This window comes from Bufo bufo, chromosome 10 (assembly GCF_905171765.1).
Source record: "Bufo bufo chromosome 10, aBufBuf1.1, whole genome shotgun sequence".
Classification (NCBI taxonomy): Eukaryota; Metazoa; Chordata; class Amphibia; order Anura; family Bufonidae; genus Bufo; species Bufo bufo.
In genome coordinates, this window is record NC_053398.1 from 37,470,575 (window position 1) to 37,497,365 (window position 26,791).

The following is a 26,791-nucleotide window of genomic DNA, read 5'->3' on the forward strand; positions in this document are numbered from 1 at the left end:
TTGTCCCGTTCCTAAAATGATACTTCTCTATATGCAAATTAGGACTTCAGTGCCCCGAAGGACGGCCCCTGAGCCCACTCCGTGCACTCCAGCTCCTCCAACTTTCCTGTCTTTGAAAGGGCTAAGGGCTCATGCACACAAACGTATTTTTGGGGCCGCATCCATCAACATTTTTGCAGATCGGATGCGTACTTATTCAGATCAATGGGCGCAAAAGATCGGACAGCACACCGCGTGCTGTCACCCATACGTATGTCAGGTTTCCGCGGCTCCACAAAAAAAAAAAAAATTATAATAATAGAACATATCGTATTCTTGCCCGTTATTAATGACAAGGATAAGACTGTTCTATAGCGGGTGTTCCGTAAAATGTGGAATGCACACGGCCGGTATCCGTGTTTTGCGGATTGGCAATTTTTGAACCGCAAAACAGCCAACGGTCGTGTGCATGAGCCCCAAGGCATGAAGTCAGAAAACACAGACCATGTGTCGGTCTCATCTCCTGGATGGAAAAGGGCTCCTCCGACGTGAACTCCCAGCATTATAGAGATTGACGATGATTACGATTCACGTGATGTGAGCGCAGTACAATAAACCCACAGTCAGATAGGAACTCACTGCATCGGAAATCACCATAATGCAGTTCATGTCCGAGGATCCCCCGTCAGTCCAGGAGATGACAATTCCCGGACTGTACGTGGCCTTACGAACATGGCAAAGCAGTGCGGACAGAGCCCGTGTGGCGGCACATAGTCCTCACGGTGCATTCACACGTCTGCAACTAATTTGCGGTCCGCAAGACACAGACACCGGCCATGTGTTCCGCATTTGGCCGGCACCATGATAGAAATGGCGTTTCTTGTCCGTGGCTGCGGACAAGAATAGGACATGCTGAATTTTTTTTGCCGTGCACTTCTGCTCTCAGCAGGAATCCAGGCCGTGTTACCACAGACCGCTCTCGGGCTCGGAACACAGCCGTGCGCATACGGCCTAAAGTGTACATGCAGCTGAACAGAAAGGCCTCTTGCGCACGAACGTTCCCCCCCCCCCCCCCCCCCCCCGTTTCCGCGGGTTGAATTTGCAGTCCGTATGCAGAACCATTAATTTCAATGGTTCCGCAAAAAAACTAAATGCACTCCGTATGCATTCCGTTTCCATATTTCCGTTCCGTTAAAAGATAGAACCTGTCCTATTATTGCCAGCAAATAACGTCCCATCGCTCCATTCAAGTCAATGGATTTGCCAAAAATACGGAATACATACAGAACACATCCGTATTTTGCAGATCCATGACCACTTGTTTACTGTTTACAAACATTACAGTAATTACTACAAATTGTATGTTTCCGTTTGCGATCCGCAAAAAAACTGAAACCATACGCAGATGTTTTTAGCGGAAATACGGAACAGAAACAAAAAAAAAAAAAAAGGAACAGTGGATCCGTGAAAAACGGACCGCGAAATACAGAAAGTCATATGGCCGTGTGCAAGAGGCCAAAAGGTGAGCACATCCAGTCAGGACGTCAGAAGAAAAGCCTGCAGTCAGTTGGGCAGTCACGTGACCCCAGCCGGAATCGCAGAATCGGCAGAACAACGGAAGGGAAGATACTCCTGAAAGTGTATTCTCTCCACAGGTAAAGGGCTCATTCACACGACTGTATGTATTTTGCGGTCTGCAGAAAACGGATCTACAAAAAATACGGATGATGTCCGTATGCATTCCATATTCCGCGGAACAGAACAGCTGGACCCTAATAGAATGGACATACAGAAACAGAATGTACACAGAGTAACTTGCGTTTTTTTTGCGGACCCATTGAAATGAAAAGTTCCGCATACGGTCTGCAAAAAACACGGAACGGACACAGAGAGAAAGTACGTTTGTGTGCATGAGCCCTAACTCAAAGACCCATTTCAGGTACAGCATGCTGCATTAAAACAAAAAAAAAAACTTCCTGATTTCCCATTTCCCATAGACTTTCAGCTAACATCTGGAGATTTTTCAAGCAAAAAACGCACCTAAAAATGGCAAAAGTGCTGAGAAATGCCACTATAAAAATAGACCTGTGTGAATCGACCATTAGGGCTAATATAGGGGCACATGTAGCAGAGCTGAACTGGTAATAACAGGCCAAACTGACACCTTGCATTTCTATCTTGCTGCAGAGAAACATAACATTTTCCATCAGGATATGTTCAGACGTCGGCATCGGAGAAAAACGGAACGGCTTTTCCATATGGTTTTTACATGTCCTTCCCCTGTTAAAAACTGCAGCCACATGGAAAACCTCAGCAAAAAAAAAAAAAATAATAATTTTTCTATCTGGTTTTAACTGCGCCTCAACTACTGTGTGTGAACAAGCCCTTATACACGTATCGGCTGCTGGCATACCTGCAAAAAAAAATAAAAAATGCTCGACACCTAGGTCATTCACAAAGCAAAGGTTTTATTTCTGCTATTTTAGTCGCCAAAACCAGAACTAGTTCTCCAAAATTGTACCATATCACAATTATTAGTAATTAGGAATGCACCATTTCTGCTTTTGGCAAAAAAATAAAAATATTAAAAAAACTGCATTAAAAAGCAAAAAGTGTGACTGAGCATTAGGGTCCATTCACACGTCCTCGAAATGGGTCCGTTCTGCAATTTTGCGGGAACGGGTGCGGAACAATTCATTTTCGATGGCAAAAAAAAAAATAATAGAACATGTCCTGTTCTTGTCCGCAGACACGGACAAGAAAAGGCATTTCTATCATAGCGCAAAATGCGGAACGCACATGGCCGATGTCTGTGTTTTGCAGATCGGGAATTTGCTGATGTGTGGGGTCACTAGGATGAGGAGCCAGAAGCACTCACATGGCGTGAGGGGTGTGCGCACACAAGTGTGCGCACTTGCTCTAGCGATCATCGAGGTCTCAGCACTCAGGCCCCACCAATCACTAACATCAAAAGAGACACCTTCAGTAAAAACTGGAGTTGTAATAAAAGCTTCACTCTGGGGGTCATTTATTACAGGGTTTTTTATTTCAGACGGCCTACTTATTTTAGGCACATTAAGGGCCAGCTCACGACTGATCTTGCAATACACTCTTATTAAATCAGCGCGGAATACACGTTTTTTTTTCTGGAGCCAATTTCGAAACGTCAACACGCAAAAAATCAGCACCAAAAAAAAAAAACTGTGTGAACTGGCCCTTACTAATGAAAGTGCACCCATTTTGGAGGCATTTGCACCTCGTTCGACAATTTTCAGTTTCAGACCAAATATGGGGTTTTGCTTTTTTGTGTGCTTTTTTTCCGGCCTATTTATGTAGGTGCGCCTTTTTTTAGGTATGAATTACAAATTTTTACTTCACGGGAGGCGTAGTTCTGTTCGTCTGTGTTGGGCCAGGTACAGAATAGTCGCATCGGTGGGATTTGTGGGTTTGTAACAAAGTGTGTGCATGGGTGCGACTTTTTATATCTTATATGCAACTTTTTAACCCACTATGTCACTTTTTCACTGCACTTTTGCACTTAATTCGTGAGCCAACCAACGAGTGGTCAGTGCACAGAGGCATCAAATAATTCATCACAATGCAAAATAGCGACATACGAATCCACCACGCCGGTCTGATCGCACTCTAAAAAACAGAGGAGTGTGATACATGACCCCCATAGACTTTCTATTGAGCGCATCTTCTGCAGAGAGGAGCCTCATTCACACGTCAGTGTTCGGTCAGTGATTTCCATCCAAAACCAGGTGCGGCTCTAAACACAGACCAGGTGCAGATCTTTCCCTTATACCTCATGTCTGTGGAGGCTCCGATCCTGGTTTTGGATCACAATCACTGATGGGAAAACACTGACGTGTGAATGAGGCTTTATAGTGATCAGATCACCACTGATCAAAACTCTTTTTTACATTTTTTAAGTTCAGTGAAAACTGGAGTGGTAATAAAAGCTGCACTGTGTGAACAGGCTTATGACAGTGATGGAGAAAGCAGTAGACTTACCTGCAGTCATGAGTGTAAACCCACAGATAACACATCACGAGCTCCCAATGTGCAGAGCCCCACTACAATGCAAGCTCTGCTACATCTCCCAATCTTGGCCTTACACTCATACAGGCACTATATGAAGGAGATAAATCTCAGGGTCGCTCCTTACTTGCTGACTTTATAGGAGCCGCTGCACCTAATGCTCATAAGGGAAAGCAACTTGGCAAACAGCTCCAGAGTGAATGGGTCTGGGTGCAGGTGTCCGGGCTCAGCACCCACCAGGTGAGGTCGTCACTGAGGCAGTGATTGTGCTTAATGAATCAACCTGATTCTGGGTGGGAGCAAGCGCTGCAGGACTGGAATAGCGCTCTGCAGGGTCCCTTCAACAGAACTCGGCACCTAAGGGTAGTTCCGCACTTGTGTTAATTGGATCAGCCTGCCGGAGTTCACCGCTGGACCCCATTGAGTATAATGGAAACCGACCGCATTCCTGCATGAGTGCTTTCCACCCCAAAGCCGGCATTTTGGTGGAAAGTGGCCGGATCGTCAACAGGGCACATTTACAGCGGTCTTAGTTTTCTCCCTCGATGCTGCCATTCGATCGTCTAATTTATGATGAGGCGATGTGACCGACGCCTTACGCCAGTGGGTGGATAAGATTTCTGATATCTCATCCAATTTGCTTGTAACTGTAAACGCTGCGGTTTTCCGCTGGGGGCAATCGCATGCATTTAGGCTAGGCTCACACGTGCGGCAATCCCCAGCATCCTACAGTACCAGCAAAGGATCTAATGTACGTTCACCTGCCACTGTGTGCATGGGGCCTTAGGCCTCTTGAACACGACCGTATGGCTTTTTCAGTATTTTGCGGTCCGTTTTTTTGTTTCAGTAGTGTTTCCGCTTCCGTTCTGTTTTGTCGTTCAGTTTCCGTTTGTGATCCGTTTTTTGCGGATTGGAAACGGGAGCATACAATAATGTTTAAACAGTAAGTACATAAAAAAAATTGGGCCGGGCATTAAATTTTCAATAAATCGGTCAGTTTTTGTGGAACTGATATGGAAGACATACGGAGTACATTCCGTATGTGTTCCATTTTTTTGCGGACCTATTGACTTGACTGGAGCCACGGAACGTGATTTGCGGACAATAATAGGACATGTTCTATCTTTGAACGGAAACGCATACGAGTATCTTCCGTTTTTTTTGCGGACCCATTGAAGTGAATGCATAGGGACCGCAAACACGGAACGGAAAAAAATAAACGTTTGTGTGCACTCGCACGCTGTGGAATTTGTCGCAGAAGTTTCCACAACTGAACATTATCTGAACGGGGCAGCGAGCCCATGGATTTCCGCCAGCCCCAATCAGGTTAATGGAACTGATTTTCAGTCTTGGAAATTTCCGCAGTGTGAGTGCATCCTTACACCATGGGTGATTGTACCGTAAGGGTACCGCCACATGTAGCCTATTAAGTGCCGATTTTCTGCCTGTAATACAGTACCAGTAAAGTAGATGAGATTTCCACAAATCTGCAGGGGGGTGAAATCCACAGCAAATCAGCCACAAGATCCAGATGAGATACATGAGAATTCTGTTGTGGAATCGCTGTGGATCTGCTGGAAAATCCATTACGATCTGCAGGTCTCCCAGTTTAAGGCTACGTCTACACGACGACATTTGTCGCGCGACAGATAGGACACAACTACACTGCAACATTTGTAGCACCAATGTCGCGCGACAATATTTATAATGGCAGTCTATGGTGTCACACTGCAACATGCTGCGACGCAACAATCGCAGAAAAATCTCGAATGGATTTTCTGCGACTGTTGCATGTTGCAGTGCGACACCATAGACTGCCATTATAAAAATTGTCACGCGACAGTGCAACAAAATGTCGCGTGACAAATGTCGTCGTGTAGACGTAGCCTTAGACGAGTGTATTCAGTCTGGGAGATGCACTCCGTGTGTCAGCAGTGAACTCACAACAATATAACGATTTATAAAGTTGTGAATTCCGGTCTCACTGCCGATCTACTGAACTGTAGTCGCCGTGTCATGTGATGACAGTTCAGCAGATCAGCTGTGCGGCTGTAAGTCACATCATCATAAGTCATTGTAATGCTGCAAGGTCACTTTACAGGAGCAGCGTCCAGTCTGGGAAATACTGCTGGCAGATGGGGCGTGTGTCCTGGAATAAGGGCTCATTCACACTGCCATTGTCATATTGCGGCCGCATACAGTTGGTACCGGCCATGTGCATTCCACATCACAGATGCGGACCCATTCACTCGAATGGGTCCGCAAATCCGGAGATGCGGTACGGAACAGAACCCTATGGAAGCACTACGGAGTGCTTCCGTGGGTTCCATTCCGTGCCTCCGCACTGCAAAAAGATAGAACTTGCTCTATCTTTTTACGGAACGGACTGATCGCGGACGCCATTCAAGTGAATGGGGTCACGATCCGCATGCGGCAGCCCCACGGCCGATGCCCGTGCATCGCGGACCGCAACTTGCGGTCCACAGCACGGGCACGGAGGGGCAACAGTCGTGTGAACAAGCCCTAAATGTGCTCCTCTGAAGCTAGGGTTAGGCCCCTTTCACACAAGCTATTTTTCAGAGCAGCCGCAATGCATGAAGTGAACACATAGCACCCGCACTGAATCCTGACCCGTTCATTTCAATGGGTCTGTGCACATGAGCGTTTTTTTTTCACGCATCAGTTCGGAGAGTATTGCAGCGCGTTTTTCACGCAGCCCTGGTCCCATAGAAGTGAATGGGGATTCAGTGAAAACCGCATTGCATAAGGATGTAACCTGGATGCGGTCCAGATGCAATGCGTTTTTCACTGAAGGTTGCTAGGAGATGTTTTGTAAATCTTCAGGGTTTTTTTTTCACGTGCGTAAAAAACGCATCAACAATGATTGCGCCTGCGCAGAAAAAACTGAAACACTGAGCGCAAATGAACCAGACTGAACTTGCTTGCCAAATGGTGCGAGTTTCAGTGAACGCATCCTGAGGCCCCCTGCACACGAACGTGTGCACAGTCCGTGGGGCAGCCGCAGCGGATCCATTCCCTTGAATGGGTCCGCGATCCGGTCGTTCCGCAAAAAGATAGAACATGTCCTATCTTTTTGAGGAACGGAAGTACGGGACAAAACCCCACGGAAGCACTCCGTAGTGCTTCCATTCCGCATCTCCGATTTGCGGACCCATTCAAGTGAATGGGTCCGCATCCGTGATGCCGAATGCCCACGGAACGGTACCCGTATATTGCGGATCCGCAAATGCGGTCTGCAATACGGCAAGGGGAAGTTCGTGTGCAGGGGGCCTGAGCCAATCCGTATCGGTCATGTGAAAGAGGCCTTGGGGTATGTTCACACAGCTGTGTTTTCTCAGCAGAAAACATTAACATGGACCCCACTGCAGGAGTCCGATGCTCACCCTTGGATTTCTGCTGCAGATCTGCACACGAATTTAACCCCATTCCCTGACCAGAAGGGATAGCTCTATAGACTAATTTTACAGAGCGGGTGCGGTCTGTTTTTCCAGCCTGAACCCTGACCCGCTCACTTCACTGGGTGCATGCACATGAGCATTGTTATCACTGGCCATCTGTCCATTCAGGTAAAATCACAGCGGGGTTTGCCTTCGTTTGTTCTTCACGACACTGGGGGTCATTTACTAAAGCCTGCATTACACTGCTCGATTTTTCGGCAGATAGTCGCTAACGAGCATTAGAAATAATCTTGCGGTGTAAGGCCTCCTGCACACGACCGTTTTTTGCATTCCGTATACGGAAGCATTCATTTCAATGGTTCCGCAAAAAAAAACTGAATGTACTCCGTGTGCATTCAGTTTCCGTATTTCCGTTCCGTTTAAAGATAGAACATGTCCTATTATTGTCCGCAAATGACGTTCCGTGGCTCCATTCAAGTCAATGGGTCCGCTTCAGTTTCCGTTCAGTTTTTTGCGTAACCATCTATTGAAAATGTTATGCCCAGCCCAATTTTATCTATGTAATTACTGTATATGCCATACGGAAAAACGGAACAGAAACGGAAACACAACGGAAACAAAAAACGGATCCGTGAAAAATGGACCGCAAAACACTGAAAAAGCCATACGGTAGTGTGCAGGTGGCCTAATACTGTCGCCCGATCAACGAGCATCGGGCAATGCAAATCTTTCGACAAGTTAAAAAAATTATCGTTTGCAGGCGGCAGATCGTGGTGTCTAATAGCCAGTAGACAGCTTGGTGATGAGCGATGGCGATTGCTCCTCTCCGTGCTGCGGAGGAGATCGCTGCGTGTAATAGCGAGCAGGTGATTGCCGGGAGGGAAAGCTTCCCTCCAGACAATCGTCCGCTACATCGGGCTGTGTAATACAGGCTTTAATACAGCTATTTACGCCAGTCTTTGTTTCTCCCTTGCGCTGCCAGAGGATTCTCCTCATTTATGACGACACGTGCCCCTCATCATCTATGAGGCGCATCTACGGCAGCCCGTACTCCTGGAGTAAAAACTAGACGTGCCCCTGGTTGGAGTCGTTTTTACTCTTCTTTTTACGCCCGTTTTCAGGCGTAAATGTTAGTAAATTTGCTATGGCCCCCGACACGACTGTCAAACGCAATGTAAAACCATGACGACATTTTTTACGACTGAACAGGTTGCAATTCCCTTGATAAATGACCCCCACTGAATGCAATTATAGACAAAATGGACAAATGTGGAAAAACGCAGATATCCTGGTGACAGCACCGGGCGCGGGATTTTTAGCGCATTTCATGTGCACTGAAATCGGCATAGGAAACCTGCTGCGCTCGGTCCCTTTCCGTGCCGCTGAATGCCATCTGTTGTGCTCTACTATCAGCCACTTTGCGAGGAGTGACAAAAGTCCAGTGTCTTCCCCCATGATCCCTCTAGCAGCCATACTAAGAGGGGTGTGTGTCAGGGGGGCACAGCAGGGTGGCAGAGGGTTAAACTGGAGAAGCAGGAGGGAGGGGCGGCAGTGCCAGGCAGGGAGGGACACACCCCACCTGCTATAAATACTGCAGCAGCAAAATATAGAAGGGCAGAGCCGGGGGGGAGACGGGAGCAGACGCACCGAGCTGGAGGGGAAAGGGAGTATAATCTGCTCTAGTCAACACCTTCGCTCCGGCTCTGAATCACCACTTTTCCATGAGATCAGCCGCTGTTAGGACTTTATAAAGCCGAGCAAAAGTTATAAATAGTATAGAGACCGCCCGTCCGTACAATACAACGCATCGTATTACTAGGCTACCTGCACACGGTGCGAAAAACAGGAGCGTCATACAGCACCAGCAAAGCCGATATATTAGACAAACCTCACGTACACTTGGCTTTTTTTTTGTGCAAAAATTGACCCCCATCACAATCTGCTTGTGTGCGCTTCACCTTTTGCAATGCAAGGATGAGATCTGTGGCAAAAACTGCATCAAATGGCTTTTGGTGAGCATTTTGGGGAAGAAAAGCAGTGAAATACACACGAAAATCTGCGCAGATATTCTGTTTCTAAACCAGCACCAGTGTGCAGGTAGCCTAAGGCTGGGTTCAGACCTGAGCGTCTTTGATATGCGCGTTTAACGCACGTTTTTGACGCACGTTTTTGACGCGCGTTTTTTGCAATAGTAAACGCGCGTTTGACGCGCGTTTGTGTGATTGACTGCAATGTCCTATGGCCACAAACGCGCGTCAAAACGCCCCAAAGAAGCTCAAGTACTTGTTTGAGCGTAGGGCGTTTTACAGCGCGTTTTTCAGCGCTGTAAAACTCTCAAGTGAGAACCAGGGCCATAGGGAAGCATTGGTTTTCATGTGTTGAGCGTTTTACAGCGCGTTTGAACGCGCTGTAAAACGCTCAAGTGTGAACCCAGCCTAAGGGCGTCCACGTGCGACTTATGGCGCCATTTCTGCCTCTGTATATACCGTATGTGTTCGGACCTTACTGCATATTGCTGGCGTTTGGTTTCATATGCAGAATGCTCCATTATGGCATAAAGGGTCCATTCACCCGTCCACAAAAATGGATCCGGACCCGTTCATTTTCAATGGGGCCGCAAAAGATGGGGACTGCACACAGTGGGCTGTCCGCATCCGCGTTTCCGTTCCGCAAAAAATAGAACATGTCCTATTCATGTCCGCAGACACGGACAAGAAAAGGCATTTCTATCATAGTGCCGGCTGTGTGTGGTCCGCAAAATGCACATGGCTGGTGTCCGTGTTTTACGGATCCGCAATTTGCAGACCGCAAAACACTTGTGGACGTGTGAATGGACCCTAATGGGAACTTAAATACTGATGATCTATCCTCAGGATAGGTCATCAGTACTTGATCGGTTGGGGGGGGTCTGACACCCAGGAACCCCGCCGATCAGCTGTTTGAGAAGGCACCGTCACTCCTGTGAGCGCCGCGGCCTTCGCTCAGCATTTCCTAGGCCAGTGACGTCACATTCATCGGTCATGTGGCCTAGGAGCAGCTCAGGCCCAATCAAGTGAATGGGGCCGAGCGCTATCAAATGTACGGCGCTGCGCACGGTGAGCTGTCAGGCGCCTGCGCTGGGCGGAGGTCCTGGGTGTCTAACCCCCACCGATCAAATATTTAAGTGTCAGAAAACCCTTTTAAATTCCCTATAGAAGAAACTCTATTCCTCCCAATCCAAGAACGCCCTGAACTGAGAGACTCTAGAGATGACGGGTACACGAAAAGGTACAATACTAAATAATGTACTCAATACAACAGGTGTAAATATGCGACCTCTAGAATTTTTGCTGCCTCCCTGGATAAGGCCTCTTTCACACGACCGTTGTGTGCACCCGTGGCCGTTGTGCCGTTTTCCGTTTTTTTTCGCGGACCCCATGACTTTCAATGGGTCCGTGGAAAAAACGGAAAATGCACCGTTTTGCAGCCGCATCCGTGATCCGTGTTTCCTGGCCGTGAAAAAAATATGACCTGTCCTATTTTTTTCACGGCCAACGGTTCACGGACCCATTCAAGTCAATGGGTCCGTGAAAGAACACGGATGCACACAAGATTGCATCCGTGTCCGTGATCCGTGGCCGTAGGTTACTTTTTATACAGACGGATCCGAAGATCCGTCTGCATAAAAGCTTTTTCATAGCTGAGTTTTCACTTCGTGAAAACTCAGAACCGACAGTATATTCTAACACAGAAGCGTTCCCATGGTGATGGGGACGCTTCTAGTTAGAATACACTACAAACTGTGTACAAGACTGCCCCCTCGATCTCTTACAGGGGGCCGTGATCAGCACAATTAACCCCTTCAGGTGCGGCACCTGAATGGGTTAATTGTACTATCATATCCCCCTGTAAGAGATCAGGGCTGCCAGGCAGCAGGGGGCAGACCCTCCCCCCCTCCCCAGTTTGAATATCATTGGGGGCCAGTGCGGCCCCCCCCCCCCCCTCTATTGTAATAATAGGTTGGTGGCCAGTGCGGCCCCCCCCCTCCCTCTATTGTAATTATTCGTTGGTGGCACAGTGTGCGCCCCCCCCTCCCTCCCTCTATTGTAATAAATCGTTGGTGGCACAGTGTGCGCCCCCCCCCTTCCTCCCTCTATTGTAATAAATCGTTGGTGGCACAGTGTGCGCCCCCCATCGGCCCCCCCTCCCTCTATAGCATTAACAACATTGGTGGCCAGTGTGCGGCCTCCCATCTCCCCCCCCCCCCCCTTCCCCCATCATTGGTGGCAGCGGAGTTCCGATCGGAGTCCCAGTTTAATTGCTGGGGCTCCGATCGGTAACCATGGCAACCAGGACGCTACTACAGTCCTTGTTGCCATGGTTACTTAGCAATAGTACAATAGTAGAAGATTCATACTTACCTGCTGCTGGCTGCTGCTGCGATGTTCGTGTCCGGCCGGGAGCTCCACCTACTGGTAAGTGACAGGGTCTGTGCGGCGCATTGCTAAATGAACTGTCACTTACTAGTAGGAGGAGCTCCCGGCCGGACACGAACATCGCAGCTCCCAGGTAAGTATGAATCTATACTGTACTATTGCTAGTAACCCGCTGCCACCAATGATCGGGGGGGGGGGAGATGGGAGGCCGCACACTGGCCACCAATGTTGTTAATGCTATAGAGGGAGGGGGGGCCGATGGGGGGCGCACACTGTGCCACCAATGTTGTTAATGCTATAGAGGGAGGGGGGGGGGGCCGATGGGGGGCGCACACTGTGCCACCAATGTTGTTAATGCTATAGAGGGAGTGGGGGGGCCGATGGGGGGCGCACACTGTGCCACCAACGATTTATTACAATAGAGGAAGGAAGGGGGGGGGCGCACACTGTGCCACCAACGATTTATTACAATAGAGGGAGGAAGGGGGGGGCGCACTGGCCACCAATGATATTCAAACTGGGGAGGGGGGGGGGGGGGGTCTGCCCCCTGCTGCCTGGCAGCCCTGATCTCTTACAGGGGGATATGATAGTACAATTAACCCCTTCAGGTGCGGCACCTGAGGGGTTAATTGTGCTGATCACGGCCCCCTGTAAGAGATCGGATGCTGCTAGGCAGCAGGGGGCAGTCATGTACACAGTTTGTAGTATATTCTAACTAGAAGAGTCCCCATCACCATGGGAACGCCTCTGTGTTAGAATATACTGTCGGAAATGAGGTTTCACGATCTAACTCATATCCGACAGTATATTCTAACATAGAGGCGTTCCCATGGTGATGGGGACGCTTCAAGTTAAAATATACCATCGGATTGGAGAAAACTCCGATCCGATGGTATAAAAGGGACTCCAGACTTTACATTGAAAGTCAATAGGGACGGATCCGTTTGAAATGGCACCATATTGTGTCAAAGTCAAACGGATCCGTCCCCATTGACTTGCATTGTAGTTCAGGACGGATCCGTTTGGCTCCGCACGGCCAGGCGGACACCAAAACGACTTTTTTTTCATGTCCGAGGATCCTCCAAAAATCAAGGAAGACCCACGGACGAAAAAACGGTCACGGATCACGGAAAAACGGGACCCCGTTTTGCGGACCGTGAAAATATACTGTCGTGTGCAATAAGCCTAACCCTTTTAAGCTTTTTTTTCTTTAAAGTGTCCCAAACCCTATTAATTCGAATAGGAAACTGACCCATAGCGGCTGCTGCCACATTTTTCTGCACATTCTAGACCCCGATATGCCGTCTTCCAGTTCTTAGTGCAAAGACACCTCAGGCTTACTTCCCTTTGAAATTGGCAAATGTCCATCAGTCCCATTAGCTCCGAACTGGCAGAAACCAGTGGGACCCTGGGACCCAGGTACCCCCCCCCCCCCCCCATCTACTGTTTAGAGAAATCTGTCCAGAAGTGGTCTTCATGGAAGGATTGCAGCCTTACGCCTCATGCACACGTCCGGTTTTGCTTCTAATGGGTCAGACCATCCACATTTAGTGGCCAAGAACAGGACGTGTCCTATAGTTTTGCACAATGGACACACGGATGTTGTTAACAGACCCATAGACATGAATGGGTTTGTGTGCAATCCGCAAAAAATGTGGATCAGACATGGATACAAAATACGGTTGTGTGCACGAGGCCTAAAAGCCTTACCTCTGATGTAGAGACAAGGCCAAGTCAACTAGGCCCAAAAACATAGGATCTGGGGTGCAGACAAATGGCTGCAGGTGCTCTGAACTGAGGAGTCCAAATGGGAAATATTCGTCTGTTCAGAATATTATAATATTAATATATATATATATATATATATATATATATATATATATATATATATATATATAATCTCTCTCATTAAGGACTTATTCATTTTTTTGAGGACAGTTCAGCAGGTCCACAAAAAAAACTGATTGCATTCCGCATTTTTGCAGACCCATAGACTTCAATGGGGACACATCCTGATTTTTCACTGGCAAGTGTAGGACATGCTTTATTTGCTTTGTGGAGCAGAAGAAAGTGTCCCATAAAAGTCTATGGTCTGCATCGAATCCACAAAAAAAACGGATGCGCATTTTTGCAGACAGCATGTGGCCGTGTGAATGAGCTCTAAGAATTATCTTCAGTGTAAAGGAGAACAAGCCTACATCCACAGAAGATCCAAGATGTCTGGGAGAACCCCCCTGCTGAAGTCCTTCAAAAACGTTGTGCACGTGTACCTAGAAGAACGGATTCTGAAGGCAACGTGTGGTCACACCGAATAGTGATCAGATTTAGGTTTCTCCCTCCTTCATTCACTTTGCAGCATTTTCCCAAACTTTTGCACAGTTCTATATATCTTTTCTGACACAATAGAAGCCATCGGTGTGACAGCGTTGCAGCTGTTGTATTTCGGGCAGAGGATTTCTCCTGCACAGGCCCAGAATCAAAGCCATTCCAAGCATTCAGGAGTCCGCCACCCTTCCTGCTTCTCTGAAGCACAAAAACAAATAGAGAAACACAATGCTATTGTGCGGTGACAATGGCGCCCGCAGGGGGTTTCCTTCCAGCCTGCAAGACGATGGAGGCTGCTGCCCGAGATCTGGAGAGTTACAACGAGGACCCCTAGAAGTGTATCCCCTTGTTCTATAGAGATGTACCTGCATGCACTAGAGCAGGGGTCAGCAACCTTCGGCACTCCAGGTACAACTCCCAGCATGCTCCATTGACTTCTATGAGAGTTCTGAGAAGCATGCATGCTGGGAGTTGTAGTTTCTCAACAGTTGGAGTGCCGCAGGTTGCCTATCTCCGCACTAGAGGCTCTGGAGCATCGCGATGACCGTCACATCCAACAGAAGACAATGCAGAGTAATTGAACATCATGCAAAAAATTACATTTAAAAAGTTAGGCCTCTTTCACACTACCGTTTTTTGTTTCCGTTTTGCGGGCCGTTTTTTGCGGTCCGTATACGGAACCATTCATTTCAATGAGTCCGCAGAAAAAACGGAATGTACTCCGTATGCATTCCGTTTCCGTATTTCCATTTTTCCGTTCCGTTGAAAGATAGAACATGTCCTATATTTGGCCGCAAATCACGTTCCGTGGCTCCATTAAAGTCAATAGGTCCGCAAAAAAAACGGAACACATACGGAAATGCAGCCGTATGTCTTCCGTATCCGTTCCGTTTTTTGCGGAACCATCTATTGAAAATGTTATGCCCAGCCCAATTTTCTCTATGTAATTACTGTATACTGTATATGCCATACGGAAAAACGTAACGGAAACTGAAACACAACGGAAACAAAAAAACGGAACAACGGATAAGTGAAAAACGTAATGCAAAACACTTAAATCGACATACTGTAGTGTGAAAGAGGCCTTATACCCAATGCTCCTTGTGCCGCTGCCTGGCATCTTACTGCCCAAATCTGTTCTAATAAATTGCCCCTTTAGAACAATATAGGGCTTATTCACACTAGCAATGTTCACATTCAGGTGAAGTCTTGAGTTTAGAACGAACCCATTCAATGGGCGATTGTATGCACTTACCATTTTTCTCATTCAAATAAGTGGATGTACGGACCGCACACAGACATCCTCCCTGTGCAGTCCATTAAAGGGGTTTCCAGAAGCAGAATACTGATGACATACCCTCAGGATAGGTCATCCATACATCTGATGGGTGGGGGTCCGACACCTGGCAGATCATCTGTTTGAAGACAGTGATCACCGCGGCCTCCAGACAGCTCTCCAAGCACAGCGCCATACATAGTATAGTGGTTGTGCTTGGTATTGCATCTCAGGCCGTTTCACTTGAATGGGATTGAGCTGTGCCTAGGCCAATGGTGGCGAACCTTTTAGAGACTGAGTGCCCAAAACGCAACCCAAAACTCCCTTATTTATCGCAAAGTGCCAACACAGCAATTTAAAGGGGTTGTCCGGGTTCAGAGCTGAACCTGGACATACCCGTAATTTCACCAAGGCAGCCCCCCTGACTTAAGCATTGGAGCAGTTCATGCTCCGCTGCTTTCCCTTGCCCTGCGCAGGGCAAGGCCTCTTTTATTTACAATAACACACTGCCGGGCGGAGGCTTCCGCCCAGCAGTGTGTTCGGTGACATCACCGGCTCTGATGGCCGGGCTTTAGCGCTGCCCTAAACGTTTTACAGGCTAGGCCAGCGCTTAAGCCAGCCCATCAGTGCCAGTTACTTCACCAGGCTCACTGTTGGGCGGAAGCCTCCGCCTGGCAGCCCTATGGAGAGCTCGGTTCGTCACTGGAACTTCACATAATGTCTTTTCCCTGCGCAATTGAGCGCAGGGCAAAGGAGAGCAGAGGAGCATGAACTGCTCCGATGCTCAAGTCAGGGGGGCTACCTTGGTGAAAATGGGGATAACCCCTTTAATCTGAATACTACAGTCCAATATAGTATATTTTCCATGTACTTTATCATGTAGTAGCTATAATAGCCTGCCTGCCTGTGCTGTTCATAGTGCGCCCTGCGCTGATGAATGGCAGGAAAGGTCTAAGGCATATTGGTACACCTTAGAGACTTTTTCCAGGGTGCGGGTGCCCACAAAGAGGGCTCTGAGTGCCACCTCTGACACCCGTGCCATAGGTTCGCCACCACTGGCCTAGGCCATGTGACGGATGAACGTGACATCACATGGCCGCAGCACCCACTGGAGTGTGACGGCTGATCGGAGTCAGACACCCATCAATCAGATACTGATGGCCTCTCCTGAGGATAGGTCGGCAATATTCTACTCCCAGAAAAATCCTTTAAAAACGTCAACGTCCAGTACACAGAAGAGTTCTCTTTTGTCCATCTTAAACTCTAAGGGGTTAAAATCCAGGACCTACACCTTTACATTTAGGCAGCTGATGAGGCAGGGGAATGAACAGAGGCCGACCCCAGGCACAGAGCGGGGCCCCAACTCAGGCACTTGGACATGTTCAAAACAAGTGCTTTACACGAGTCTTTAAAGGGACCCTGTAACATGGAAGATGGCATCTGACCTGCAGGCACCTTGTAGAGCAGAAGGAGCTGAGCAGACCGATACATAGTACAATGGGAAATTATTCATAACTCCTTATCTATTCCTCAGGATAGGTCATCATTATCACATTGAAGGGAGTCCGAGTCCCGACACCTCCGCCGATCAGCGGAGGATAGGTCATCAATATTACTTACAGGATAACCCCCTTTAAATCTCTGCCCATTCTGGCTTTAGGAGTCCAGCGGGCGGTCTCGCTCTATACAATGCTGCCCCCAGACCAGGCACAGGTTCCCTTTGGCCTCATTCACAATTGTTGATCTCAATTTTAACTATCTGGGCTCCGGATGTAACCCCCCAGACCTTCGGCGGTCCTACTGAACCAAAACCTAGTGCACCATAAGGATCTATAATGGCTTAAAGGGGTATTGCAGTTGTTAGAAGTTATCTACAGGATAGGGGATAACTATTAGATCAGTGGTGGTCTTACCACTGGGACCCCACCTATCACGAGAACAGGGGCCCCGTACCCCCTGCAGTTCTCTGAAATTAACGGAGCGGCCGGTGGGGCATGCTTGCGGCTGCTCCATTTATTTCTATGGGAATTCCGGAGATAGAGGAACGCGGTCCTCAGCTATAGGAGTACCATTGCCACAGGAATGAATGGAGGGGCCACACGTATGTGCAACCAGCCGCTCCATTCATTTCAGGGGAGCTGCAGGGGGTACATGGTCCCTGTGGACCCTGAGGTAGGAACCCCACGATCTAATAGTTAACCCCTATTGTGCGGAATACCCCTGTAAGTTCAGTTCAGCAGAACCGTGAGGGTGGGGGCAGGGGAATAAATGCTCGGACATGCACCCCTTGCTCAACCGTAATAGTAAATCTTGCAGGCGCCCTCCTTTTAAGTCTCTAAGACCTGGCTTGAGATTGGGACATAAATATAACCAAGCAATTTACATATATATTACCAACATTAACTATGAACCCCTCCTTTTCTTTAACAGAACATTATACCCTGAGCAGGCGCTGCACAAGACCCCGACCTAGGTATAATGGTGCGTCAATTGTACCTGGAGGGTTCCTGAAGGTTCCTGTTAAGTCCTCACACAATCCAGGACGTACAGATCAAACATATCTAGCTGGGGAGCAGGAACCTGAAAAGCCATGGTTCTAGTCCCCTCAGTCTGGTCTCCAACATGGAGGGCACCGGCACAACAATTTCCTCAACGCTATGGTACCAGGAACGTGCAAAAAGCATCTCAGGTTTTTTTGAGATTTTAAAGTCCCCTTAAGAGACCTTCGCTGGCACGTGTTACAATTCACACACGGCAGATGAAAAACACATGTATTACGCTCAAATCCATTGAGGCGAGCAGGTGGGGCTGCGGGGTGTACGCGTCTATACTCATCGGCTGCCTGACGTACTCAGAAATTAATTAAGCACATCTCCATGCAGATGCCCTGGGCATACAAGCCATTATGTGCGTACATGGCTCAATTAGAACATTTGTATGGAGAGAAGTACAGGGTGCTCTGCTTCAACACGCTTTACATCCCTGGTGCACGCTGCGCCTCCCTGTCCCCAAATCTCAGGGTGCCTTATGCCCTGTCTACAAAAATCCAAAGACAACCATCTCCTCACGAGACACGGGTCCCCATGTCAAGCCCATATGGTCCCTGGTTGAGCACCCTAACAACGAAGCCGTATGAAGTGTCACCGTAAGACACGTCATGGTGCTGCTGCCATATTCAAGAAAGAGCAAGGAGATGACAAGGATTTTAAGGGGCATCTGTCAGCAGTTTTGCACCTGACCTGTTACATGTGCGCTTGGCAGCTGAAGGCCTCTGTGTTGGTCCCATGTTCATATGTGCCCGCACTGCTGTATGGACAGGACCAGGCAGTGGAAACGTCATCACACCTGGCCTTGTCAGTGGACGCGGCAGGTGCAGAGAGAGCAGAGCCTCTAGGTGTAATGGCAACGCCCCCGTTGCTCCTAGAGGCTCATTTGCATATATTAAAACATTTCCCAGCAATGTGGGCGTATATGAACATGGGACCAACACAGATGTCTTCAGCTGCCAAGTGCACATGTAACAGGCCAGCCAGTGTCATAAAGACAGAACTGCTGTGAAGCGGGGGCGGGCGCCCCTAGGCAGAGGTTCCTTGAATGTATGTTGCATTTCCACCATGACGCCCTTTAAATGGAAATTATGTTTATTTCTTCATTTCTAGCTATTTGGACCTGTGAGGAAAATCCCTTTAAATCGTGAAGTCGCCGTAACGGTTTGAACATTTCTGATGAGAGAGCCGGACGGGCAAACGTTTATTGCCTGAATGAAAAGCCGATCAATATCTACACTCCGGTATCATCATTTGCTGCAGCGTCTAGCCTTGTGCCTATTGATTATTTTTTTTTTTTTAATACACCGACAGCTGCAGTAAGTGACGAGTCCAACGGAAGCACAATCTGCATCGTGATGGTGAAACCCATTGTAACTAGTGTTGAGCGAACTTGTGTTTTACGTTCGGCGTCATCGAAGTATACCGTTATGGATTCTAAATTCCGTTATGGTCCGTGGTAGCGGAATCCATAACGGGATACTTCGATAACCGGAACCCGAACTTTAGACACCGAACTTAAAACACAAGTTCGCTCAACACTAATTGTAACCTCACAACTCAGGTTCTGCTCCTTCTGCTTGTAAAGTTCTGGTCGTCAGGACTTCTGTAAAAGGGTGAGTAGTTCACCAAACAGAAGGCTAGAGGTGCTCGGATCTAATGATTTCAGATTTTTAGCGTTTACACACCCTTTAATCCGAGGGCCACAGAACCTCCGACCCAGCAGACAGCTTACGTTCCTTCATCGGGTAATCGCAATAATCCTCGTTTGTCGGCGGCAGATCGTGGCGTGTAATCACCACCTGCTGCCGGCAAACAGTGCTGGGGACGAGTGATGGCTCCTGTCCATACTGCGGAGGAGATCGCTGCATGTAATGGCAGCGGTCTCCTCCGCTAGCGAGCAGGCAACTGTTGGGCATTCCTTCCCAACAATCCCCTGCTTCATCTGAAGGTGTAGTAGGACCTTAAAGGGAACCTGTCACCAGGATTTTGTGCATAGAGCTGGGGACATGGGCTGCTAGATGGCCGCTAGCACATCCGCAATATCCAGTCCCCATAGCTCTGTGTGCTTTTATTGTGTTAAAAAAAACGTTTTGATCAATATGCAAATGAACCTGATATGTGTCCTGTGTCCGGAGATGAGTCCAATTTTCTGAGCGCAGCACCGCCCCGCGTCCCCCGAATCTCCTCCTTGCTGGCTGACGTCACAGAGCTGGAGCGCCGAAATCTCGCGATGCGCGAGCTAGCGCATGCGTAGTTCGTTCCCTGTGCTGATGCCAGCACAGGGAATGAACATGATTCCGACACTGCGCATGCGCTAGCTCGCGCATCGCGAGATTGCTGCGCTCCAGCTCTGTGACGTCAGCCAGCAAGGAGGAGATTCGGAGGACGCGGGGCGGTGCTGCGCTCAGAAAATTGGACTCATCTCCGGACACATATGGATCAAAACGTTTTTTTAACACAATAAAAGCACACAGAGCTATGGGGACTGGGTATTGCAGATGTGCTAGCGGCCATCTAGAAACCCATGTCCCCAGCTCTATGCACAAAATCCTGGTGACAGGTTCCCTTTAAGACATCCAGGGTATACACTGAAGAGAATCACATACGTGTGCTGTGCATGGACTGACCACGTACCCGTTGACTTACATGCGTATTCACACATTAGTGGTTTTCCACAGATACAACGGAAGCATGCCATATTCTGTCTGCGATTATGGATTCCTCACACACATTATAGTCTGTGGGTCGGTAAAAACCATTGACATAACTTGGATGTCATCCATGTTTGGTCCGAGATTTTCACAAACCATTGATAGGAGATATGGAAAGTCATTTTCAGCCTAGCAGTGTACATGGAACATGGATGACACACAGGGGGCACACTGACCATCTGGTCACAGATGTCACCACAGATGAACCACTGACCATCTGGTCACAGATGTCACCACAGATGAACCACTGACCATCTGGTCACAGATGTCACCACAGATGAACCACTGACCATCTGGTCACAGATGTCACCACAGATGAACCACTGACCATCTGGTCACAGATGTCACCACAGATGAACCACTGACCAGCTTGTCACAGATGTCACCACACGTGTGAAAGAGGCCTTAGCGGTGTGGTAAAGCAGGAGGGGCACTTGGCAGAACACAGGGTTGGACTGGACCACCTCGAAGATTGTCCACCGTCAGGGCTTATTCACACAAGTGAAGACCATCTGAGACAAAAGTCACAGGTCAGTGCCGAAAAACAGTGCCGTGAATGGCACCACTTAACACTGTGGGTTGGTGTACTACAGCTTTGTGGTTGGTTGGGCACATGGACAAGAAATACATTTGTGTGAATAGACCCAACGGATAAGGACACACCCGGTGGCCAGGCTCCATGTGAATGTCACACTGGCTCACACCTACCTGCCGGGCAGTGCTTACCATTTACACAATGCCCCCCAGCAGTGCAGGGAGCGTGCCAATGCAACCACTGGGCATCTTAGAGACCTAAAGAAAGAGGGTTTGTCCTAGTGTCAGGCATTGACAACTCCCACCACCTGGCACACCAGGCAAACATCAAATTGTCCATCCCAGACCTGAGAGCAATGTATACCTGCCACCAGCTTGGAAGAGCGCGCCCAGGATCGTAACGCTGCTGTAGCATCTCCTCACAATCTAAAAAACATGGGCACAAATCATAAAAAAAATAAAAAATTAACACCAATGGGCATGCTGCTAAAAAAAAACGATCCAGTGAAGGGGTGTGGCGTTTACATAAAGTATGGCGCCACCTAGTGTTCACAGTGTATAGCAATGTGCACATCCATCTACTGAGGCGAGTGCTGGCGGACACGCATGCTCAGTCACGTGTCTCTGCATAGTGATCACGGCAGAGCAGCCAATACAAATAGCTTTCTGCCTTGAGAGAAAGAAGGGACGACTGTCTCCTGCCAGAGGGGGAAGGAGACTGATTCTGCTCAGAGCCCATACCCAGCAACACCAAAAGGGACACATGTAAGCAAAATACGATGCCTTCAGGCAGTTAAAACTGCATCAAAAACCTAATGTAGTTTGGCCACTGTTGCAGATTTTACAGGAGAAATATATTTTTTTTTTTAAAAAGGAAAATACATTGAAAAATGTGGGGGGGGATTTAATCACAGGAATTTTTTTTCCACTGCGGATTTTTAGTCCCATACTACTGAAGAAGAGAGACACAAACAACCAAGCAGCGAGCTGGGAGGACGCACAAGGTCACATCTGACAGAACGCTGGGTGACGGGTACAGACAACTGGATGAAAACCAGAGCCAGTTAGTGACAACAATATCGCCGCTGAGTTTTATCCAAAGTCATCAAATGCAGTAAAAAGGACGGACTTCAGTCCAGATCTGAACTACGGATGTACCAATCTGCCATGTTTAAAGGGACTCTGTGACCTGGGAGCGGTCCTATTAACTCCCGGAGGCCTCTCTATGCATTACGGGGCGAGCAGTGGGGTAACCGGAGTGAGGACAGACATACAAATGACAGGCCTGAGCTCAGCGGAAGGTGCACTACTAGTGGACGGGGCTGGTCCGAGCCGACAGAGTCCGTTTGAAGCAAGCATAAGGCGCTGATTACATCCTCAGAGGAGTCCCGTGGTATTTCCTGAGCGCCGGCCATTGTACATTGCATGGTCAATAAGTAATGGCCACTGGAACTGAAAGTCTGTCTGCGAGCAACGCACAGGAGGGAGGAGGAAACCTGCAGGAAAGTGACCCAAATGTAATACCATATGCGCCTTGTGGTGATCGCTGGGCGAGGACTACCCCTACCAATCAGAAATCGAAGAAGAAGCTGAAGACGCAGCGGGCGCCCACATGACAACACTTCCTGTGCCAAGGACAATGGGTTCCTCATCAGGTCAGACTTCCTGAATTTTCTTGCTGGACAACTAAAAGATGGATTTCGATACCCAGCAACCCAAATCACAACACTCATCTGCAAGAGGGCAGCGACAGGAAGTGTTGTCCTAGTGACACGGGCAAGGCAGCTCTTGCCTTAGGAGAGCTGTCATTTTCATAAGTTTCACATTTTAAATGACGTCTACGTTGTATCTTCTACTACAAGGGTAAGGCAACCTCCAGGCACTCCAGTCGTTGTGAAACTACAACTCCCAGCATGCATAATTGCTCTGCTCAGAATTGAATGGGGCAATTGGGAATTGTAGTTTCGCCCTAGCTGGCGTGCCGCAGCTTGCTGACCCTTTAACGTGGACTGACCAGAACCATTCTCTGTCTGAGCCTGACCAGTTCCCGGAGACCTGCTACCTGACAACGGTCTTTGGTTGTCAGGCAATGTATCCGTAGCAACCAGTCTCTCTCAGACGATGCAGCTGTCCAGAACCGTGCTGACGGAGGAGAAAGCAAGAAGCAGCTTGGCAGCCGGCCTGTCACGCCATTGCTAGGCCTGCATTATTAATAGGATTTTTCTTAAAATAGACGGCGACTTCCAGTCGTCACCCATTCTGGCTGTGACAGGGTCGGTGCAGTGACACAAGAACACGAGATGATGGGACAACACGATATGGTGCAAACATCATATAGCCCAACATATCTGCTGCCCCCCCCCCCCCCCCCACTGTCATAGCCCCCAATACTCCGCCACAGTCCCACACTGCCCTCTACAGTATGAGCCATGCATTGTCCTACAGCGCGCACTCGCAGCACCACTAAGTCAGACCAAACGTTGTGTTTTCAGCAGTAACCAAACCCCTGAATTCCATAACAGGTCGCCCTCCTTTAAACCCCCCCAAATAACTCGCCCATCATACAGACCAGTATAAACCAGGACACATTAGTTGTTGCCTTTTAAGGTGCAGATTCACCCCCCCCCAGCCTTCTTCTTGCTCAGGCCACGATCACTAAACTACAGGAACCTCCTGCAGATCCCCTGTACCCCAGAACAACCACCCTCATCATCACAAAGACCTGTCAGCCCATTATACCTCCGGGCTGCTGGCACTGGATCAGCCTAAAATATCTGCCATCCATTCTGCCCCTTCACCATCCATATACAGCTGCCTTCTATCAGATCAGACGCCCCCAAAATAGATGTCACCCCTCCATGCTGCACTGAGCACCCAGTGACAGCTGTCACCCACTACCCTCCATGCTGCCCTGTGCACCCAGTGACACCCACTACCCCCATAGTGTCCTGTCTTCTACTCATAAGTTGTCACCCCATTACCCTCTATGCACCCATTACCCTCCATGCTGCCCTGTGCACCCAGTGACACCCACTACCCCCATGGTGTCCTCCCCTCATTAGCTATCACCCCATTGCCCTCTATGCTGCCCTGTGCACCCAGTGACAGCTGTCACCCACTACCCCCATAGTGTCCTGTGCACCCAGTGACACCCACTACCCCCATAGTGTCCTGTCTTCTACTCATAAGTTGTCACCCCATTACCCTCTATGCACCCATTACCCTCCATGCTGCCCTGTGCACCCAGTGACACCCACTCCCCCATGGTGTCCTCCCCTCATCAGCTATCACCCCATTGCCCTATATGCACCCACTACCCTCCATGCTGCCCTGTGACACCCACTGCCCCCATGTTATCCTCTCCTCCCCTCATTAGCGGTCACCCCTTGCCCTGTGGAGCAGTCAGCCCTTTGCCCCCGGCTCACCTCTCACCCCATGCCCTTCACATTACCCCCTGCACCTGCTCCATCCCTCCGGCCAGCTCCCCCGGTCTTACCCCATAAGCCACTCCATTTCTGCTGCCCCCTCCGGCTCAGCTCATCCTCGGTGTCTCCCGCTCCCCGGCTCAGGCTCCGGCTCCGGCGGAAGTAAACACAGCACCGCCCGCAGCACGCACACTTCCGGGTCCGACGTCACCGAGCAAAGCAGCATGGGAGGCGGGAGAGAGAGCGGGCGCGGGGCATTGTGGGAAGCGCGGTGACAGCAGCTGTGGGGGAGGGGGTTCTTCTGCTGTCTCACTGCCGCAGACTACGGTGACTGGCATGCTGGGAGTTGTAGTCTCCATGGCAGCACTACAACCACAGGCTGCAGAGTCATGGCACCGGAAGAGACTGGGTGACAACCAATCTGGTGGCCATTTCTGCTGTCATAGGGGTTGTCACCCGGCTTTTCCAGGACTTGCAGTCTGCCTAGTTATGTAGTGATGGCCTATATGTAATCCCATAGCTGACAACCAGTGTGAGACCTGTAATGGAGGCCTTACTGGTTGTCACCCCACTTTCCTAGTGGGGGGTTCAGGAGTAAATAAATGTGGGCCCCTGGTGCAATAGCACATGTGGCCCCCAACCACAGAGACATATGGGAGCAAATGTACTAAGGCCACCTATTTATGTTTCAAGAGCGCTAAAAAAGAGTAATCCGCTGCGCCTACCTTGCCTTACAAGGGGGCATAGGCTAAAGAGCACCTGTCAGCAGGATCAACCCCATGAAACCGGCTGCAGTGTCTGTTAGAGTTGATCCTGGTGATTGAGATGACATCCGTATTGGATCTGTTTTGTTTTGTTTTTTTGGGGGGCGCATCCATTGTAACAATGCCTGTCCTTGTCCACAAAACGGACAAGATTAGGACATGATCTATTTTTTTTGTGGAACAGACATGCGGCTATACGGAAACGGAATGCACGCAGAGTAATGTCCATTTTTGTGCAGACCCATTGAAGTGAATGGTTCCGCCTACTGACCTGTAAAAAAAACAGGACGGAAAAAACATACGTTTGTGTACATGAGCCTTAATGCAAATTAGGGCCAGCACCGGAAAGCTGAGGGGCTAGCCCTCCACCCCTTGGTGCACCGAAACCCTCAAGGGACTGTCCCTAATTTTCAGAGACCGCCCCAGCGAATTCCGGCTGAACACGAGTGGGGATAATGTAAGCCCTGCCCGTCAGTGGGTGTTTGGAGCGCTGCAACCAATTTTCAGACTATAGGTATCATTTTAACCAGCAGGATCAACCCTACAGTTGGCGTAAAGTTAGACAGAAGTGTCTAGACCCGCGATAAAGCTATCATACCGCGTGAGCCACTGTGATAAATCTGCCTGGGGGGAGAACTGGTTTAGTCGTCCATAGCAACCAATCAGATTCCACCTTTCATTTTTCACAGCTCCTTTGGCAAATGAAAGGATCCCTCTGGTTGCTATGGGTAACTAGGCCAGTTTTCCTTTCGTCTTCTAACCCTAATCTTGACATATTCCACTAGATATCATAATATGAAGGATAGGTCACCTATATCTGATAAGCGGGGGTCCGACTCCTGGGGCGGTGCCTCCTCACAGCTCACCAAGCACAGCGCCGTACATCGTATAGTGACTGTGCTTGGTATTGCAGCCCAGACCCATTCACTTGAAAGGGACTCAGCTGCCCCTAGGCCACGTGATCGATGAATGTGACATGACTCAGCCTAGGAAGAAGCCACGTATCTCAATGGAGTCGCTGCGGTCTCTTCAAACAGCTGGTGGGCCCGGGTGCTGGGACCGATCAGATATTGATGACCTATTCTGAGGACAAGCCATCAATATTCTACTCCCAGAAAACCTTTTCGGGGGGCTATGTTAGGCACCAAGTGAACACTCAGATCTTGAACGTGATGTGCTGGAAGTAGGCAACATGTGTAAGGATCTGAGGGCCAAACTGTAATAACTATATGACTGCACAGCGGCCAACTGTCCCAAATTTGCATGGGCTGACCCTAATTTTCCGACAGTCCTGCCAAATCCAGGCTGAAAATGAGTTGGGCTAATGTAAGCCCTGCCCACAAGTGGGTG

The 26,791-nt window shown here is 49.0% G+C and overlaps 1 protein-coding gene across 1 annotated transcript in view; it reads right to left on the reverse strand.

The window, feature by feature from the left end:
* The window catches only part of MOB2 (MOB kinase activator 2), a 38,871-nt gene extending 13,972 nt beyond the window's left edge, over positions 1-24,899 (reverse strand). Inside the window, exon 1 of the mRNA XM_040410707.1 lies at positions 24,749-24,899. Coding sequence (XP_040266641.1) covers positions 24,749-24,765 — 17 coding nt within the window. The 5' untranslated portion in view covers positions 24,766-24,899. The remainder of the gene's footprint in view (positions 1-24,748) is intronic.
* Positions 24,900-26,791: the final 1,892 nt, after the last annotated feature.